The 20,200-nt window shown below is 36.1% G+C and overlaps 1 protein-coding gene across 1 annotated transcript in view; it reads left to right on the top strand.

Moving 5' to 3' along the window:
• Positions 1–20,200, top strand: part of GALNT1 (polypeptide N-acetylgalactosaminyltransferase 1) — a 65,554-nt gene that overhangs the window by 4,840 nt on the left and 40,514 nt on the right. Inside the window, exons 2-3 of the mRNA XM_085310711.1 lie at positions 11,510–11,738; positions 19,557–19,731. Of these exons, the coding sequence (XP_085166837.1) occupies positions 11,600–11,738; positions 19,557–19,731 (314 nt within the window). The 5' untranslated portion in view covers positions 11,510–11,599. The remainder of the gene's footprint in view (positions 1–11,509; positions 11,739–19,556; positions 19,732–20,200) is intronic.

Consider the following 20,200-nt stretch of genomic DNA (forward strand, 5'->3'; position numbering starts at 1 on the left):
AAAAAAAAAAAAAAAAAACCTAAAGCAAATGCTATAAATGGGGAAAGGGAAAGTTAGAAATGGAGAAGGATTACAAATTTTTATAGGAGATATTCCAGCTATGTCATTTTTATCAATAATGATCTATATATTGGTGAATACAATGTCTCTTGTTTCATAATCAAATAATTTTTAGTTACTGTGGAAAGGCCGTAAACACTTTATTTTTTATTGTCTTCCGCATTACTGTTAGGGATGGAAAGCAATTGATTTTAACTTTTTGATTATTTTTTCTTTTTAAGAAAATCTAACACAATATTTTAAATAGTTGTCTCCCTTATTTTGGCAACTTACATTTCCCTTATTATTTCAATCCTGATGTTTGGTCATATGTATTATTCTATTCAGTACTTCTAAACTTGGTATCTGCTAGGCAGAATCCATCCAGTTTGTCTAGGACGAACACCTATGACCCCAGCGTGTAACACTTATTTTTCTTTACCTGTGTTGTTTTCAAAGCTGCTTTTATTTTAGAACACCTACTTGTTTGGAACATTTTCCACATACATTGAATGTAGAGAAATAATGCTCTTAATTTTTTATATGATTTTGTTTCTCAATTTCCTTGTGGTAATGAGTCAGTAGCCTTCATTCATATTTTTTATTTCTTTAAGTTCCCCTTCTGAATTATTAATCTACAGTAGAAGGCTATCAGGATTAGAGGTTTCTACTGTTCCTCATGTAAGGACAGTTGGTGCTAATTAGCTGACTCTACTTTTCATCCAAATTATCTTAGGCATTAATGATACATCCTTAATGATAACTATTTTTCTATGTCTTCTATCTTTACAATGTTTGAATTAATGAACAATTTTATTCCACTGTAGCTTTTCTTTTGATACATATCTAAAGAAAAAAGCTGCTTTATGCAGTTAGGGTATTTTAAAACATTTGAGAGTTAGCTTGCAAGATTTAACGACATCTAATAACATATGAGGGAAGTTTCAAGAATGTCTTCTAAATCATTCTTTTGATCCCTTGATTTTTAGCTCATAGTCTGCTTAGTTCTTTGACAGTCTTTTTAAAAATGTATAACTAGCTGGGTGACAGTGAGTCCTCTTGCCTGTTCTCCAAGTAGTGAAAGAGTTCTTGTTGGATCTTACAATTCTTTAATATTGACACCTGAGTTGCTAGTTTTAGATTTCTTCCCTTTTAACTTGAATCTTAATACTAGGATATGGAGTAAGTTTGAACCCACTTTGTCTGTGGCTCTCCATGATTTCAATAGGAATCGCTGTTTCTCCCCTCGAACAGTTCAAAAGCAAACATCACCCAATGTTTGTAACTGTTGACATGTGGTGACTGAAGAAAGTATTGACTGCAGAAAATTCTATTGGGTATTTGATACATCTGTAAGAAGAGTGATCAGTTAGTGAGGATAACGTTTATTTTAGTCCAGTCTCAGAAAGCTGGTAAAAAGTGGGTTTACAGTTTGACATTTTAGTGTAGAATTAAAAAAAAAAAAAAAAGTAAATTTTGATTTTTGCACACTGTGCAAAAATATGGTAAGAGAAAATAGAAAACACGAATATTGAGAATGTGGAACAGCTGCTGGAGTTTTTTTTTACAGTCATAGTCTAATCTAGTGCCTATGATTGCTTGAAGAAGGTTGCCATCTCCATAGTAAATGTCAGGTTTTTTTCAGCAGAAATTTTAACTTTAAAAGGAGTCATATCAGGTAGTCAGTCTGACTTATAGCTCATCTTGCACTTGTCAGATGATTTAAAATAGTCTCTTCTGCATGTGTGGCTGAACTTCTTGATAATTAGAAACTCTTCACTGCTTGTCTGCATTTGGTGTTGGTGAGCATACTTTTTGAGAGGCCAGTTAATGCTGCTTTTAGCTAGAAGCCTTTGGTGCTCTTTTACCACACGTCACGAACTTGTGGATATATAATGTGGAGGTGTTTACAGGTTTTTGTTGCAGACAGCAAATGGTGAGTGTACTGATATACTAATAACCTCTTCTCTACCATTGTGAAACTGTCCCTTTGAAAGATAAATTTGGGATAATTCAGCTTTTTTTGTTGCTTAAAAGAACCAAGGTGGTTTGCATTTACCTCTGAGGGAGAAGTTAAAATTACTTAGTTTTAAAAACTGTACATCTTTTGAGTAATGGTGAGCTTGCAGCACATGTCATGACAGAATTCATTTCCTTGAGAAATGGAGGATCAACACCTGGAACTGTGTTGATCTGGCTTGGATTTTTCTTTTCTAATCCTCGAGTGCTGGAACAGGAAGACCAGCTAACACAGCTCTGCAGAGATTTCCTAAAGACTGGGGTCAGCTTGCAGCTCTGAGATTCTGGTCAGGAGGAGGAGGGGTCGTTCCTGTACTGAAAAAGCTACCTGCTGGGACACCGTTTGTGAATCTTTCAAAAAACAGCATAAGGCTCAAACAAGTTTTACTGATGCATTTTTGGACAGTAACTATTGTATGTTCAGAGTTTGTTTGTGAGCCTTGTGCAGTGCTACTGCCAACATCAGAATTGTTGCGCTGCTGTTGAGAGCAAAAGCTTCTCACTCTTGAAGTTCTGGTTGCCCACACGGCTCTCTGCTGAGGATGCTGCCCGTGTTCTCTAGCCAGCCCTTACCCAAAGGAGTGGAGCGCCTGTGTGAAGCCACTGTGGCTCTGAAGAGGAATGTTTTTTTTAGTCAGCATCTGAGGTGTTGGCAGCCCAGTCTTGGATTGTGATGATTTCAGGGGAAAAAACACCTATCTAAAGGCTTATGAATGCCCTTTCCGAATGGGATGCCATATCCTGTCAGGCCAGGCTGTATCAACTGTTCAGCTGGAGAAGGAAGAGATCTGAGTATCGGTGGCTTGAATTTACTTGCCAGTACTGTAATAGCCAATAACTGAATGCCTATGTAAAAAAAAGTACTGGTATTAGCTTCAAGGAACTATATATCTCTGTGTTCATTTTGTTATATGCTGGTAATTAAATTCAACTAACGGTGTACTCCCAGTGTTTGAAGCAGTAATTTTCAAATATTTGTAAGTTGGTGGTGGGGTTTTGGTCCAGGTTTGGCATATTAAGTAGCGTATACTGATTGGTCACTGAGCATAATAGAAATACATTTTAAATCATGGTTTAGGAGAGAATGGAAACATCTGAAGGGTGCCTGAATAAATCTGTATTTTTCAGTTGATTTCCCTTCAAACTTGAGCAGACAGAAGGTGGTTTTAGTCACTGGAAAGCTACTTTCTCAGTAGTCCTTGTACTTTAATTCTATTCTTCACTATTATTTAAATAATGCTGAGTAGGAGGAGAACCAGAAAAGAGTGTGTAGTAGTGGGAACTGCTTGGAAGCGTTAACCAAATGCTTGGTTGATTTCTAGACCAAACTTTGAGAAATTTTAATCAAGATGGTACATACTCAGTATAAACTCAATTTGAGAAACTAAATATTCCAAATCTGTGAAGTACTCCAATTTGTAAAACTAAAAACCTTTTTTTTTCAGTAATTTCAGTTGTTAAATAATTGTAGTTAAGATGTTTTTGAATCCTCTAAGGTATGAAAATAGCCACTTCTTTTAAATTAATTCTCTTATAGTAATTGAAAATAGAGAACTTGGTTTTGGAAGCTTTTCTCTTCAGTTTTTCTCTTCAGTTTATGCAACTATGTTTCTGTAGAAGTATTTAGAACCATAAAAGTTTGAAAGTGTGAAGACTTATTTAAAAGAGTAAATGACAAGAATGACAAGAATCATATGCATGGTTCAAGTGCCCAGTGACATAATTCCGTGCCATTATAAACTAGTTGCTGGGATGGTAGGTGGAGCCTGTGGTTGCTCTTCAGTTCTTGACAGTTCTTTTCTGTGATGAGGCAGACCTTCATCTCCACAGAGCTTTTATTTCTATGTATGTATTTGTGTTCCAACTTATATTTAAGAAAGCTGATATGAACTAATAATTTCTGTCTTTGTGTAAGTTCATTCTCAGGTTTCTAAGTGTAATCAGTTACTCTTACATTTCTGTTTTTATTTTTTCATTCAAGCCCAGCCAGTTTTAGAAACTGTTTCACAAGTAAGCAGAAATAATTGGTAGTTTTTTTTCAAAAAGTCAATTAAAAAACCTCGCTTTTGAATTGAAAATTCCCGTCTGATGAACTAAGTGTGTAGTACTTCCATGCAGAGCAAGAAGAATATAAATTGAGTTTTACATTGGTGTATATTTCTCAGAGATTTTTATCAAGAGTAGGTTTGCTCTTAATGAGTCGCTTGCTTACTGCCCAGACTGATATGATCTGTTTTCTCTCATCACTTTTTTTGAAACTGACCGTTGGTGAATTGTACTAAACTGACTCATACTAAGTGTTTCAAGATCCAACATGCAAGTGGAGCCTAATGAGTAGTAAGTAGTGTGATCTCTGGGCAGAAGGCAGTTCTGTCATCTTTGATTTCTTTAATATTTTTTTATCTGCTGAATTTTATCAGCTGTAATTGTGTTTTTTGTGCAGTAGACCCTTTCTTTAAACAGAGCAATCTTCCACAACATGGACTGATTCAAATAGATAATTTTTAGATTTGCTYTTATAGAGTTGAAACTACATTGCGCTATTTATGCTCTAAATGGGCTGATGAACTGTTTATAATGAACTCTGTTGATTATAAACTCTATAAATTCTGTTTATAATGAACTTTGAAACCTAATACTAACAACTAGAAAATGGACCAGTAAAAAGAAAGCAAGCACATCAATATAGTTGCAGAAGTAATTCTGAAACCTGAGTGTAGTGTTAGCATCATTTCGATTTCCAGATACAGACACTCAACTGGGTAGTCCTCATTAATAGTTCAGATATATGGAGTTTTAGACAATGTCCATACTGATAAAATGCATTGGGTTTAGCTTTTAAATATTTGATCAAAAAATTGTATATAAATTTAATGTATGTTAACTAGAATATGCCAGTCTCTTCTGCCTTTTTACTAAATACATCAAGAAGCTGAAAAATACATTTTGTGGATGCTGTTCATTGAATTGCTTTTCATTTGGTTTAATTTGACACCACTGACTTAAAAACAGTAAATGTTATGCCCTATTTTTGATGAGCTCTGACTTTGTCTCAATATCCTTCTAATCATATCTGAAAATTCAAAAAACATTTTTTTCTTAAATTTATGTAGTCCATCTGACTCAGTGTACAGCATGGATACCATAATAATTTTAGATTAAGCACTGGTAGCAGGTCTGTTTCTTAAAACTTCAAAAAGGAAGGCAAAACAGATTGCAAGTTTGACAAGGTAACTTTAAATGATAATGATTCAAAATACGTTACAGCGACTGAAAAGGAATTTTGGATTTAGATCAAATTTGTATCTGCCTAGGTATACATGTAGTGCAGGATCCTGATCTAGCTCAAAAAATGCAATGCAGCCCTTTTTCAAGTCTCAGTTATAAATACTTGTGTTTAAGACTGGTTAGTAGTGTAAACAAAGGTGAACTTGGTTCATACCTCAAAATGACTCTGAACAGAGTTTAACTTCTGTTTTTTAACTGGTGGTATGGGAAGCTGAAATCCCTTTTTTGTACTTGCTGGGAAGTATATGACCAAAAATTGTATAGGTGGGGAAGTGAAACAATGCTGCTCTTATATAAGAGCCTTAATGTTAAAGCTYATCTTTCCCTTTAGTATCAAGTGTATTCAGTACTTTTCTCAGGGGAGGGAGAAGGGGAGAGGAGTCATACTTTGACTTTCAAAGGTAACAGGACTTTGTTATGCATTTTTTCCTCTTTTCAATTTGTTCTTGGTAAGTTAGAGCCTCCATTCCTACTCTTTTCAAGGTACTTTTTAATCTTCCATTTACTTCTGTGATGTAAAGGTTTTGACGTATTATCCAGTGTTTTGAAGGGAGAAAAAATACTTGCAAAAACCTTTTGTTTGTTATATTACTTAGCAGCAAATGCAGTTATTAAACCTATACATCTGGGAATTATTGCTGTGGTTACAGGATTTGTTCAAATTGTTTAAGCCTGGATTTTTTTTTTTTGACAAAAGGAGTGATTTGGACTTACTCCTGCCAATTACCGCTTTCATGTCTTTTCCCTTCTTTGTGCTAATGCAAATGTTGTGTAGACTTCATAGTGAACCCAATTGGTTAAACAATTGTATTTAAAATAGCCTTTTTTTCTTGATTGTGTTTGATAGATGTTCCTTAATCTAGTTTGTCACCTTACAGCACAAATCTTTCCACTAGCCACATTTGAAATGTTATGTCCAGTTTTGACATCCCTCTTTCTCCTCCCTGCTCCAGATTACAAAAAAGCTGTCCATAAACTAGAGGTTCAAGCAGAAGCTACTGAGATGGCCAGCACTTGGAGCACATGCCTAAGTGTGCTGAGGAGAGGCTGAAAGAAGAGGGCTTGCTTAGTCTTGAAGAGATGGTTTTGGGAGGGCTTAAAAATAATCTCTTAGTTATTGGAAGACTGCTGAGAAAATGGAGCCTGGCTCTTTACTGAGGTTCATGGCAGGAGAATAAGAGTGATCATAAACAAAAACAAGGGAAGCTCCGCCTTGACCTAAAGGAGAAAAAAAAAAAATCACAAGATCAGTCAAATACAGAACAGGTTGCACAGGGAGGCTGTGGGCTCCATCAGTAGGAGTTTTCATGCCCTTACTGCAAAAAGTCCTAAGTAACCTTGTTAAAAGCATAGCATAATTTGGGTTGGAAGGAGTGACTGGAGGTTATCTTGTGCAACCTTCTGCTTGAAGTAGGTCCAGTGGGATCAGGTGTCTGTCTCCTCCCTTCTGTGAATAAGGTTTCCCTTGTATCTAATCTGAATACGGCAATTGTCTCTTGTTTCAAGAAGACTTTGCTCTGTTTTCTCTACGTTGTCCTGTTTAGAGGTTGTAAAAGTCTACAACTACCTAACATCTGTCTTTAGCAATCTGTACTGACAGCTGAACCAACCTAGTTCTCTGAACCATTTCCTGTGTATTGTATTTCAGACTGCAAGCAATCTTTGTGGCCCTCTGCTAAACTTACTGCGATGTCAGTACCTGTCTTGTATTGAATATTGGGGTACCCAGAATGGACATGCTGCTCAGCTGTGATCTCATGCCAAAGAGACTGGAGGAGTCACTTCCCTAACCTGCTGGCTACATTGTTGTTAATATAGCCCTAGTTTGCTGTTGACCTTCTTTGCTCTGAGGACACACTACTGATTTGTGTTGAAGTTTTGGTTTATCAGGACCCAAAGGTCTTGCTCTACATTATTTCTTGGCATTCAGCCTATATGGATGATCAGGTTATCCCATGCCAGGTGCCAGACTTTGCACTTCCTTTTATTGAACTTCATTTGGTTTCTGTCTGCCTGTTTCTCCAGCTGCTGGAAGTCCCTTGAAATGGCTACCTCTGGCCATTCCAGAGTACCCTGCCTGAGTATCAGCTGCACACTTCATCCCCAGTTTGTTGTCACAAGCAATCTTGTTGAGGGTGCATGCTGTTCCATCACCCAATGTCTTGGTAAAGACACTACCCAGTATCAGCCCTGTTACTGATCCCTGAAGGACACCACTAACAAATGACTGTTAGCTGGGCTTTGTACAACTGATCAGACCCTCTGGAGGCTAATGGTTCAGCCACCTGGCTGTCCATGTCTCCAGGCCACATCTCACTTAGCTCCTACAAAGAGACTGTGGGAAACTATCACAGTCCCTATTAAAATCAAGGTAAACATCACTCATTGCTCTTCCTTTGTCCTCCAAACTGGTCATCTCCTTAAAGCAAGCTGCTGGATTATTCAAGCATGATGTGTCCTTGGTGAATCCATGCTGTCTGTTACCAGTTGCCTTTTGTTCTTTGTTTTCCAGATGTAGTTTGCAGGTTTTGTTTCATAATCTGGCCAGCGATGTAGTAAGACTGACCAGCAGATGGTTTTCCAGATTCTCCTTATTCTTCTTGATGACTACTTTTTGCTGGTCATGAGACACCACTTCTAATCATTGCCACCAGGCCTGCTGCCCCAGGCTGAGCAGTGGACATATATCTTCCTTAGCCTTCCTTGCCTGCTAGTGTACTTGCAGAAGCCCTTGTTATTGTACTTCTTGTTCCTAACTAGCTTCAATTCCAGGATTCCCTGAGTACCTCCCTGCAGACTCAGAATATGTTTCTATATTCCTTCAAGGTAGACCTGTCTCTACTTTTTGTGGGTTTCTCTTTGCATTCGAACTTAGTTTGTTGTTCATCTGTCCTGGCCTTCTGCTATGTTTGCTCAAATTCCTACGCGTTTGAGTGGGCTGTTAATGCACTTCGAAGAAGTTGTCGCTGAAGATCAGTCAGCTCTCCTGGGCTTTTTTTTGTTTCCTAAAGGATCGTTCAAGTGTACTCCGAAGGAGCCAAAATCTGCTCTCCTGAAGTTCAGGTTTGTAACATCCTGCTCAGTTTTCCTGGATCCTAAACTCCACAGTCTTGTGGTTGTTGCAGCCAAGGCTGCTCTTGACCTTCACCTCCTCAATGAATTCTTTCTTGTTTGAGTAGCAAGTCAAGCAGATCAACTGCCTCATCAGTTGCTCTGCTTGGCTTATCAGCAGTTATTGAGGTGGTTACAGCCCCCACGAGTACTAGGCCCTTTGATCATGGGGTTTCCTGCAGTTGTCTAAAGAATGCTTCATCTACTTTTTTCTTTTTGATCAGGTGGTCCATAGCTGATGCCTGCCACAATCTATCCTCTAATCCTTGTCTGGCTCACCACCCATTCCAAGGAAGAGCTCTAGGCATTTCAGTCACTCCTCTACATAGTGCAACCCTTCCTCTTTGTCATTCAAGCCTGTGTTTCCTGCAGAGCCTATATCCATAAGTTGTGACACTCCAGTCATATAAGCTATTTTATCACATATCTGTAATCCCAGTGAGGTAATACAAGTCTGCACATAGCTGCAGACCTAATTCCTCTTACTTTTTTGCCATGTTGCATATGTTTGTGTTGTACAGGCACTTGAGAAGTGCCTCAGTAATGCTGCTTTTACAAAGTACAAGCATCTCCCCAGGATGCTACCTGCCTCACTTTGTCAGACAAGTCCTGCCCAGCAATCCTTATTCCTCAAAGTGGATGGTCTTGGAAGCCTCACTATGCCCTTCCAGTATGCAATGACTTAAATGTTGGGGACTTTCTGAATTAGAGGTGAGGGCTTCTCATTTAATAACTTCAGAATAGACTTGCAGCACTGGCAGTGTACTGTGGCAAGATACTCCACTGTGTAACTGTGTTTTGTGAGGTGTGTCGTCCCTTTGTTTTTTACCCTCTTGCTGCTAAATTCACTTAATTGCTAGTACTTGTATTGGAAAAAACAGTCAACAATTGTCCTCTCTTCACCTTCTCACGCAGCTTTTGATTTTATAGAATTATCACCAGTTTTATGTTATCTCCTTTCCAGCCCTGAAAAATGCTACTCATTTCACTTAACTTGTATCAAAGCTGTTCCTCATCATCATCCCTACTAATTTGTCCTTTCTAATCATTTTGCATTCTTTCTGAAATGGCAGGCCTGGAAGTTCATATAGCACTCGAGATAAGAAAGCAGATACTGTATAATGCCACAGTGATGGGGTTTCTTTTGTTGTTCTCTGTTCTTGTCTTAATCCCTAGCATCTGATTTTTATTTCACTGCTACTGATCGTCAAGCATATAGTTTTATAAAGTTGTCTAGTGCTACTCCACGATTCCGAGCTTAGGGCCCATCTTTGTGTATATAAAGCTAGAATGTTTTTCTTAACATATATCGCTTAATGATTTGTTGTGGATAATTTCATTTGTTATTTTATCATCATGTTACTGAAGACCTAGAGAAGTATCTGTAATTATGTTAAATTGTCATCTTTGTGTAAATGAGTTAAGTCTGGTYAACCAAAACCGTGTAGTTGCAAATTAAGATTATCCCAAGCAAGACTTTCTCGGCATTTGATGCATACCTGTGCAGGAACTGGAGGGATATGCGCTCTCCTGCTCTTGCAGAAGTGAAAGATTAGAAGCTCCTAGATGGCTGTGCCATCCAATCCAATACCATTTGCATTGGGATGAGTGGAGACATAACTGTCTGTGGAGCATGAGAGAGGAGGAAGTAAGTCATATTTAGAAAGGTGATAATCAGGTACTTTCCCCCAAGAGGCAAATAAAAGTAGGAAGTAAATCATGATTAAGAAATAGAAAAGGAAGAGTAGTCTTAATAATATACAGATTTTTTTGGTGAGGTTGCTGCATGATCACAGCTCATGATTATAAGTTCTCCTTTCCAAAAATACTTAAGTTTAGGGTCAAAGTACATGTAAGATTCTGTGTGCGTGTGTGTGTGTGTATTTTAAGTTTATACTATTACAAGTTTAGAGTATCTATAATTCTGGTTTTATCTAGCGAGTTATTCCCATTGGGAAATACTTTAGGAGGATGTTGTGTTGAATAATTCTTACCGTAAAGAAACTTCTTTGCTAATAGGAAACAGAAGAAATGACACATAAGGGAAGTTGTGTGTGGTAGAAATATTTCCTAGACAAATTGTAACTTTATTCATTTTACGTGCGGTAGCAGTTAGCCAGAATTCTGTACAGCCAAGCTGTATAACATGAACTGTGTAATGCACAAAGCAGCAGTGTGGCGGGGGGAGGGCCTCTTGATTAAATTATATGTATATATACACACACACATATATRTGTGTATATATACACACACACATATATATGTGTATATACACACACACACACACGATATTTTTGTTAGTGTAAGTGAACAAGTCCAAAGCTGATCTTAACTTTTTCCCCCCCACACATAATTTTTTTATCAGTGATGGAAAACAGCAATGTTTGTAACAAAATTTGCTTTTGAGTAGGACAAAATGGGATTTTAAAAACTGAATTTCTGAAGTTTGAATTCGTACTTGTTGAAAAAGGCACAGATGTTTACTCTGTAGTCAAATATTAAATGATTAAATTAATTCCAAGTGTCAATTTATTAGGTGAAGTTTTGAGGTTCTGAATGTCTAGTAAATGATCGTGGTGGCATGTGATTACTTGCTTTGCTCTATTTACTATCCTGTTTTACCAAAATGGATACTTATTTGGGTTTGCTGAGAGCAAAGCATTTGCCTGTATGACTGAAGTTTAATATGCTATTGGACTTTATGTAAGTAAGTTTTTTGTAGACTACTATTACTAGTGATGGTCACAGAAGGTCAATCTGTACAGCATGGGGTAAGTATGAGGAATATCAGTCAGTTGAATTTGCTGAGCTCAGACGTGAATGTTCCTGGTTAAGTTGTTCCAAATTGTTTAATATAGTAACGGACTGAAGTGTTGCTTCCTTGGTTGACCCTGTTCTTTTAATCTCACAGGCATGCATAGAACATTCACTTAGATACATACAGGCTTGTCATAATTAAATTACCTTTAGAACATAATTAAAATTACTACTCTTAGCTTCTATCCTCTGGTAACCTTTTTGTGACCTTTTTTTTTTTTTTTTCCCTCTCCAGGTATAGAACGTGGTCTCTCAAACTGGATTAAAGCAATCGGTTGCTATTTTTATTTATACTTTTTAATTTTTGTATTTGATTTAAAGTGCCATGAGAAAATTTGCATATTGCAAGGTGGTCCTTGCCACCTCATTGGTTTGGGTCCTTCTGGATATGTTTCTATTGCTTTACTTCAGCGAGTGCAACAAATGTGATGAGAAAAAAGAACGAGGCCTGCCTGCTGGAGATGGTAAGTTTTCTGCCTGGTAATCTTTAAATTATGCTCATTTAAAATTACACTTCTTTTAAACATTTGATTTTTGCCACAATGTTACAAATACTAAAGTAGTCGCGTATTGCAAAACTTCCAATGCTTCTTTGAAGCACTATGGAATTCAAGCACATTCCCTCTCAGATACATGCTGTAGATTCAGATGCTCATTTAAGATGTAAGGTTTTAAGCATGTGTATGAAAAATGTGCAATAAGCAGTTCAGGAACGTAAGCTAACATTAACATAATATAATGGTAGTGGTAACAAACAAACAAGAATAAACTAAGTCAAAATTTGACCAGTGAATATAACCAAGGACAGCAATTTTATCACCAAACAAATGTTGGAATGCAAATGAATCTATCACAATAACTAGAATAAAAACAGATATAAAGATGAAAAATCTTGTGTGTTTTTTTTTTTTTTTTTTTTAAAGTGATATCTGTGCTATTCAATGGTAAAGCTCTTCAGATAAGTTACTCTGTTCTGTTACTATTATCCTACTTCTCAAGTACCAGTCAGAGGATGACATTCAGGCTTGAATGCCAGTTCCATTTATCTTACCAACTTTGTTTTAGGGCAGTCACCATATGTGGGAGAAAAGGTGGACTCTAGGAGAGGTCACCTCTGCTCTGTCTCAGGGTAGGCACTCCCAACTGTGGGCAGCAGCCACCTCTGTGACATTTGTGAAACATACCTAAGTTTGTGGTATGGTTCTTCTTTTGCTGGCAGGGTTCAAGAATGTTGTAAAGTATAAAGCTTGTGTAGGTTCAGTAAAGGTGTGGCTGTATGTTTCACTGTAGCTACTGGAAACTCATGCAGTGAGGCATGAGTTAAGTCTGGTCAGCCAACTGTACTCAGGATTATTTATACTTTCTATTAGAAAATCTTCTTCAACTGTTGACATCTGGTATGGATAATTTTGACTTCATTGTGAAACTTTCTGAAGTGCTTCGAAAGTAATTCTCCTCTGCTACAGAATAACATCAGGGAGATGTTTAGGAAGTGTTTTTTTTTTTTTTTTTCCCTTGCCCATGATCAAAATGGGCTTATCAGTTTCCACAGAGACCAGTACTGTATAGGAATCTGGTAATGCAACACTTAGTACATCTGAAATGTTGTTTTCACAACTGCTGGYAAAGATTTTGTACAGAGGTTCTAGCACACTGGCTTTGCAGAAGGGGCTTCAATTTTCAGTTGCGTATCTTTTATTTTTTGGACCTTTCTTAAGGTAAATGGAAATGACTAGAAGATGAATTAGGGTTATGTAGAAAGCATGTTCTTTATAGGACCTTACTCTCTTCTTTCAGAAGTTGAGAAAATTTCTTCAGAATAGAAACAAAGACGGCTAGTATTGTGGTTTTCAGTAACTGATCTACTTTTTGTATTCCTCTCAAAGTTTTTATGGGGTACTAAGCAGATAACTTATGCCAGGCTTTTTCCAGAACTGTCTTGCAAACTAGATATTTTTCTTTTACTGTTAACCAACAGCAGTTAGATTTGTTTATATTGATTTATTTGTAAGTATGTATCTCAGACTTGGTTTGATTAAATAAATGTTGAAACTTCAAATGGCTTTACACATGAAGTCATTGGGAGTTTATACATATATACATATACAATGACAATATAAGTTTTGCAAAATATTTCAAACCAGGTAGTAAAATAAGTTGACTTGTTTGAGGTGAAACTTTTATGTAACAACTGATTTGTCACATCTGAGGAAGCTTAGGATTTTGTGTTCAGAGCTAGGTTTGGACAGTGTGTGCCAACTGAAATGCTGAGAAGCCAAAGAACTTTTTCTGTTTATAAAGTTATAAAGTATGTTTCTTAGAATGTATTGAAAGGGGGAAAATACGCAATTTTTAAAGATTCATTTTATGACTTTCCCTATCCCACTTTAGTTTCAGTAGTTGAGTATGGCCTTCATTCCAGCCTGAGGGAAAGGCTGGAATGAAGGCCATACTCAACTTGGTGTTAAAAGCTGCCTTTTGTATTTTTCCTCTTCTTTCTCCCTCACCCCCCCCCCCAAATATTGTATATAATAACCTTGTGCATATTACACACTGTTCTGCACATTTTTCTTGATTTTTTTTTTCGATGTTGCTTTCCAGGATATGCAGAAATGTCTGCTGGAAACAACAGTTGTAGTTGGTATTTTGCTGCTTCCATTTAACCTAATTGCATACCTATCTTGCATATTCTTACTTTTTCAGTAGTTTACTGACTTAGAGTCTGGTGGATTTATTCCCACTACAATGCCTAGAATCAATAGTATTGAGGCTATCTTTTGTGGTGTTTTTAGCAAAATCTGCTTTTTAGCTTCATTTTCTTCTATTCATTTCCATAATTGAGCAACTTCTTGTGATTCGGTGTAACTTTTGTACTAATATAAATTCCATAGTTTCTTGAATTTATACGCTTTTGCTGCCTATGTTGCTCCAGTACATAGTCCCTGTTTGCAGTTTGTGTAAGCACTCCATAGCATGTAATAAATCTACTCAATATATAAATTTATTTATTTTAGGAGTAGGTAAGCTTATTTTAAGCTGTGCTTACCTAGTTGTAAAAATTAATCTTTAAATATTTCAGTAGGAGCAAATGATGTTAAGGAAAATTTTGGCCAGTTTAAACTTTCATAAAGGATGTTCTCTCTAGGTTTCAAACATAGAAAACGGAGGGAGAGGCTTTTGCAGAATGACAATAAGAGCCATTCTCTACGTTGTCTTTGAGAGAAATCTTTCCTTCCGGTACTGATGGCATAAAATATCAGTATTCTATATTATGAGCTTCAGTTGCAGCCTGATGTTGATGGTAGGTATACCATCACTACATTTTCAAATTATTCAAATGAAGATCTATAAAGGAATGTGATTGTATTTCTTCTTAAATAACAGCACAGTTGTTGCTTAATGAGTGAGCTGTTTTGAACAAAGCTGGATTGTGGCTGACTAGTGAGAGGGCTGTACCTGCCTGCTTTTGCATAGTCTGCTGGAGGCGGAGGAAGCTTGAGAAGGCAGTTTCAGCATTGTTGAGGGGTAGTTGTGTGCTCTGGGATGACATTGAGGTTTAGGAAGTTCTGGGATGGTTGCAGGAACTGCCTAGAATTAATTTTAAGAGGAGCAGGATTTGGGAATTTCCCTCGGGAATTTGCAGAGAACTGGGAAATACTGAAGATGAAGGAAAAGGGGAAAGGTTATGGGGAACTGTAATATGGCTTGAAAAATGGTCATTGTATGATGATACTACAGGGAAGAATATGATGGACTGGAGTAATGCAGAATGACTTAGCTATAGGTTAAGGCTTTTCCCATGCCGTCTATCATGGCTGAAGACAGCAGCAACTTCAAGAGATTGCCTGGCTATGGTTCTGTGTGTTTGGGAAAGTGAGATCATAAGTGATTCATGCTGGGATCAGCTCAGCTACAGAAGGAGTGGAGGGAGTCTGTGCTTGTCTTGGCTGCTCCTGCTGCTCTTTCTTCCCTGCAACCATGGGAGCAATCAGTAAAGGGGAGGGAGGTCCAAGGAAAGCTCTCTCCAGGGCTCAGCTCTCAGCAATTGTCTCATACCTTCTGACCCACCCAGCAGAGCTGGATGGTACACACTCCTTGCCCAGCTATTACAGTTGTTTATGCCCTCCTGAGGGTAGCTAGTCACAAGCTGTTCTTCCTATTGAAATTTTTCCTGGATGATGATTCCTTTTTGCAGCTAATGGTTGTTGCTGTTGCAAATTTTGATTGGTTCATCAGATTCACAAAGAGTAATGGTTGATGATAGAAGGTTGTTGCTGTAAGTGTAAGGTTTTTAAAAGTGGAAAAGAAAGAGCAAACCTTTTGAAGCCTCATTCATGTTTTACAGTAGTTTTTCCAAACCTATAATTCAGATAACTTATTGTGAAGTACTGTTTTTCGTACAGATGGGGATTTGGCAATTTAGACTTCATAGATAGGATAAAACTTACCGATAAATGTAAACTAGTGCTAGACTCAAAGAAAGGGTTCAAGCCATTTTCTAACACACACACACACACACACACACACACACACACACACACACACACAGGAAAGAAAGAAAGAAAGAAAGAAAAAAAAAGGCGGTGGGGGGAAACTGGTTCTTATCCAGGCCAGGAAAGGCCTGGATAGTACTGCAGTTTTGCTAATGAAGACCTTCTACATAACTGTCTTACCTCTGTAAGAATCTTGTGCCTCAGCTCTAAAATCTTGAGTTCAGTGAAAACCTAATTAGTCTTTCCCTACCCCAGGTTATAGGCTCCTTAAACTTATGAATGCAAAGAAACTTTCAGCTTTGGCACTTGATATAGTTAATAAATAAACTTCTCAGCTGATCCTTTTTGGCTTTTTTTCTCCTCCACATGGTGCATTCCACTTATGTAGTGATTAGAACCTATACAAAAAAGCGTTTTCTTCTTTCAGACTAAAGATTGATATCACAGTCCTGTGATAGCTCAGCTGTTTACTATTTACACTCTTTTCTTGGGGTGATAACAGAATTTTAACCAAGATTAGTCATTTTTGTAAAGCACCAATCAAGAAATCTTGCAATCAAGGTTTCTGTTCTGAATTTGAGCTCTTTGATAAAGATGGAACCTGTGATTCTGAATCTCAGAATTCTGAATATTTTCATCCACTTAAAAATCCCAAGAGGAAAGGTAAGCAGATTCAAGAGACAGGACTGTGATTTGATCCTTGAAAATAGGAGCTTTTCATACCTTATCTCCCATAAATCAGCCTTATTCCACTGAGGCTGAGCTGTGCATAGGAGATGAAACTTTTCTTAAGAAAAGTTTCTTGTCAAAATGGCTTTCATGTAATTGCTGTTCGGTCAGTTCAGGCTGACTGAACTTGGTGTTCTGGTTAGTTTACCATTATTGTGGCACCTGCATACATACCAGGGAAGTGTAGTTTTTTTTTTTTGTTTTTTTTTTTTTTTTTAAAAAAAGTTTCTTGTCAAAATGGCTTTCATGTAATTGCTGTTCGGTCAGTTCAGGCTGACTGAACTTGGTGTTCTGGTTAGTTTACCATTATTGTGGCACCTGCATACATACCAGGGAAGTGTAGTTTTTTTTTTTTTTTTTTTTTTTTTTTTTTAAAAAAAAGCTTTAAGCTGTCTCAGGTTTTGAAATACCTGTTTTTGATCAGGCACATTCTCTAGTGAAAGGGAATTTGTCTATATACCATAGACATAAAGAGTTCTTGTTTGTTTGTTTTTTTTATGAAGATCTATAAAAGATCATGACCTCCTAAAAATTAATATTTTACTGATAAAAATGAGGAGAAATGACTAGAGAAACATTACTAGATTTTCTGTTGGATGAAGAGGTGATTAAGTCATTCATTCAGCTCCAAAACTTGTAGCTGCGCATTGAAACGCCTATTTGCCAGAAGTATATCATAAGTAGCATATTTGTAATTATTCCTTCAAAGGAGAAAAAAAAAAAACACTTTTTTTCATAGTTCATTGACCAGAAGCGCACTGCTCTTTGAATTCTTAGCATATGTGCRTTGGTCATTTTGGAAGACTGGTTGGTCTCTATGCACATGAAAACTAAATGTTTTTGTGTGAAAACAGATTATGGAGAATGCAGAAACTTGAGACAAGATAGTTAACCCTTCTTGGAAAGTCATCTCTATGCTTGCATGCCAAACTTGCCTGTCTTTGCRTCTACTGAGTTCTGTAAAATGTATGTGAATATTTTCCTGTGGATGGATTTTTCTGCAAGAGATGGGAAGGAGTACCTCATTTAGGTTAACGATATGATCACTATTGAAATTTAAGCTAATGAATTAGTGAAAGTTGATAGCTGCACACCTGAGTCTGGGTCATTGATGTGCTAAATGAGCTGCTAAATTGGTAAGCAGTATCTGCAAATGTTGAAGATTAGAGTTTTCAGTTAATTCAACTGTTAAGCTTAATTACTAGTATGCTTCAAGTTAAGAACAGAACTGGAAATTTAAATATTTAAAATGTTTTTTCTTCTAAATCACAAATAGAAGGGATAGGAAAGAATGCGCTCCCTTGAGAATGCTGAAAAAATGGTGAATAAATTTACCAAGTTTTATTTTTTATGTATAACTGTGTTCAGATGACTTTCATTTAATCACTCTAAATTGTGTTAAGCACTCATTTAGTTATTTTCTATCCAACTGTGGCTCCTAAATTCTAAGGAAAAAATGATTGATGATAACATGGCATAATAAAGTTAAGAATACGCTGAATATAAAAAAGTAAGCCTAAATTGCCCAATTATATACCATTACTTTATGCTAATTAACAAAAAAAGCACAAATTCCAGTTTAAAAAGTTATGCAATTGAAAGTTAGTGTGTTTTGATACTTTTTAACCAGTGAGGTGCAAACTGTACTTATTTTAGGAAGTAAAGATGCAAGACAAACTTTTGAAATAAGGCTTTGTGCTTGCTTATTTCAAACCATAGTTAAAACAAGTGCTTTAAATCAATTGGCTCAGAATCTACTTGGGCACACTAATTCTATCAAAATTTTCTGTATATGATTGTCTGGCTAGCAACTTCTAGCAATATATGGATCAATGTACAATCAAAGGGAGATTTATGGTTAAAAGAAATATATACAAATCCATACTGGGAGGATTTTTTCTGCTAAATGTTACTGCTTTGCCGCACTAGTGCAGTTACTTACGATACTTGAAAATGAAAGCTTCTCATATGGAAGACATTACTGTTGTAACTGATTAATGTTAAATGCAAACCAGCAAAATGTTTTTCATCAGTATGTATGGATTTTGAGTCTTCACTGCTTTGGCAAAAATAGAAGGCTTGCTCCTTGTTTATTCTTTACATGCCTGTTTGCTCTCGGCATAAACTTTGATTACAATATGCTGTCCTAGCAGAAAATTGAAGATGATTTCAATTTAGGCATATTATTACTGAGGGCTTTGCCTTTACTTTAAAATACTTACTGTGCCTCCATTTAGATTCTTTATTTTTTTTTCAATTTGTGCTGAATTTATAAAGTAGTAATATTTCAATTCATTACTTGTGAATTTAAAACAGTTCAAGGGAAAAGTCAGTAGATACTTTTAAACTATAACATATCTGTAGTTGGTTTTAGCATTTCATTTTTTTCATTTCTTTTATTTTTAAAAGCTTTTCCAAGAATCTGAATTCATTTTCTACTTTTCTCCCTCAGCAGTTTGGACAGATATTTGAATTGATGATTTATTTTTTTAAAAAATGTTTCATGTGTTAGTGTTACTGTTTCTGTTGATGATTAAGTACTAACGCGAAACTCTGAAATGTAATTATATTAACTAAAAATAGTGTTAGTAAAACTGAGAGAAATGTTTTTAAACGGTAAATGTCCATGTCTTATTCTGTGAAAACAAGAAATGTGGAAATATATTAAATATTACAATTTTATTTTAAATTGTAATTTTAAAATTACAACTAAAACTGTTGTATGTAAAAATTCAGCTTTTCCTGAAAGCTTGTGTATGCAAGAAAAGTTTGGGATACAAATATCTGTTGTTATGGAACTTTATAGTAAAGATGGTTAGAACACAATGATGAATGATAGATTTAAATCCCTAGTGTTTTTCCAAATGAAATTGTAGTGTCTGAGAGTAAGACTTAATAACTTATGTTAAGTTTCCATATATATTTTTTTCCACTTCTAAAAACTGATGCTTTTAGAACTCCATTTTAAACAGGAACTCTCCTACAATTCAAAATGAAATAAATTAAACAAAAGCAAGCATAAAAGTAGTGTCACTAGCATTTTAATGAATTTGTTCTTAGTTCCAGAACCTATACAAAAACCACATGAAGGACCTGGAGAGATGGGGAAGCCTGTGGTCATTCCGAAAGAGGAGCAAGAAAAAATGAAAGAAATGTTTAAAATAAATCAATTTAATTTAATGGCAAGTGAATTGATTGCACTCAACAGATCTTTACCTGATGTCAGGTTAGAAGGGTAAGTACCTTACATTGTATTAAAGGTGTACTCTACATAAATGAAGAAAATGCAAAGTGATCCAAAATGAGTTCTGTTCTGCAAGATACTAGTGTCAAAGTGAGAAGTAGGTGGATTTTCTGTATTTATGGTATTTGTTTATGGGATAAAATTGTGTAGAATGAACTGGTTTTTTCAGCACTATTTGCTATGAATCTGATTACAAATATGAAGCCTGTTCAGGGAATAGAAATTTAATTGATTTAATGGAAAACAAAGTTATATAACATTTAGTATATAAATAAAAATGACTTATTTGAAAATTCATGCTTCACTTGTAATGAGGCAGGCTAAAAATCTGCATTATATGAAGTAGAAAAAATGTAATGACAAGAAAAAATATTTAAAAATTTTATACCTAATGAAATGTGCATAGCCTCATTCAGATTGCATTTTTTTTCTCTAATATCCATCTGGTTTGTATTTTTGA

The sequence above is a fragment of the Rhea americana genome, unplaced genomic scaffold (assembly GCF_003343005.1).
Source record: "Rhea americana isolate MKP2758 unplaced genomic scaffold, rheAme1 scaffold_324, whole genome shotgun sequence".
Classification (NCBI taxonomy): Eukaryota; Metazoa; Chordata; class Aves; order Rheiformes; family Rheidae; genus Rhea; species Rhea americana.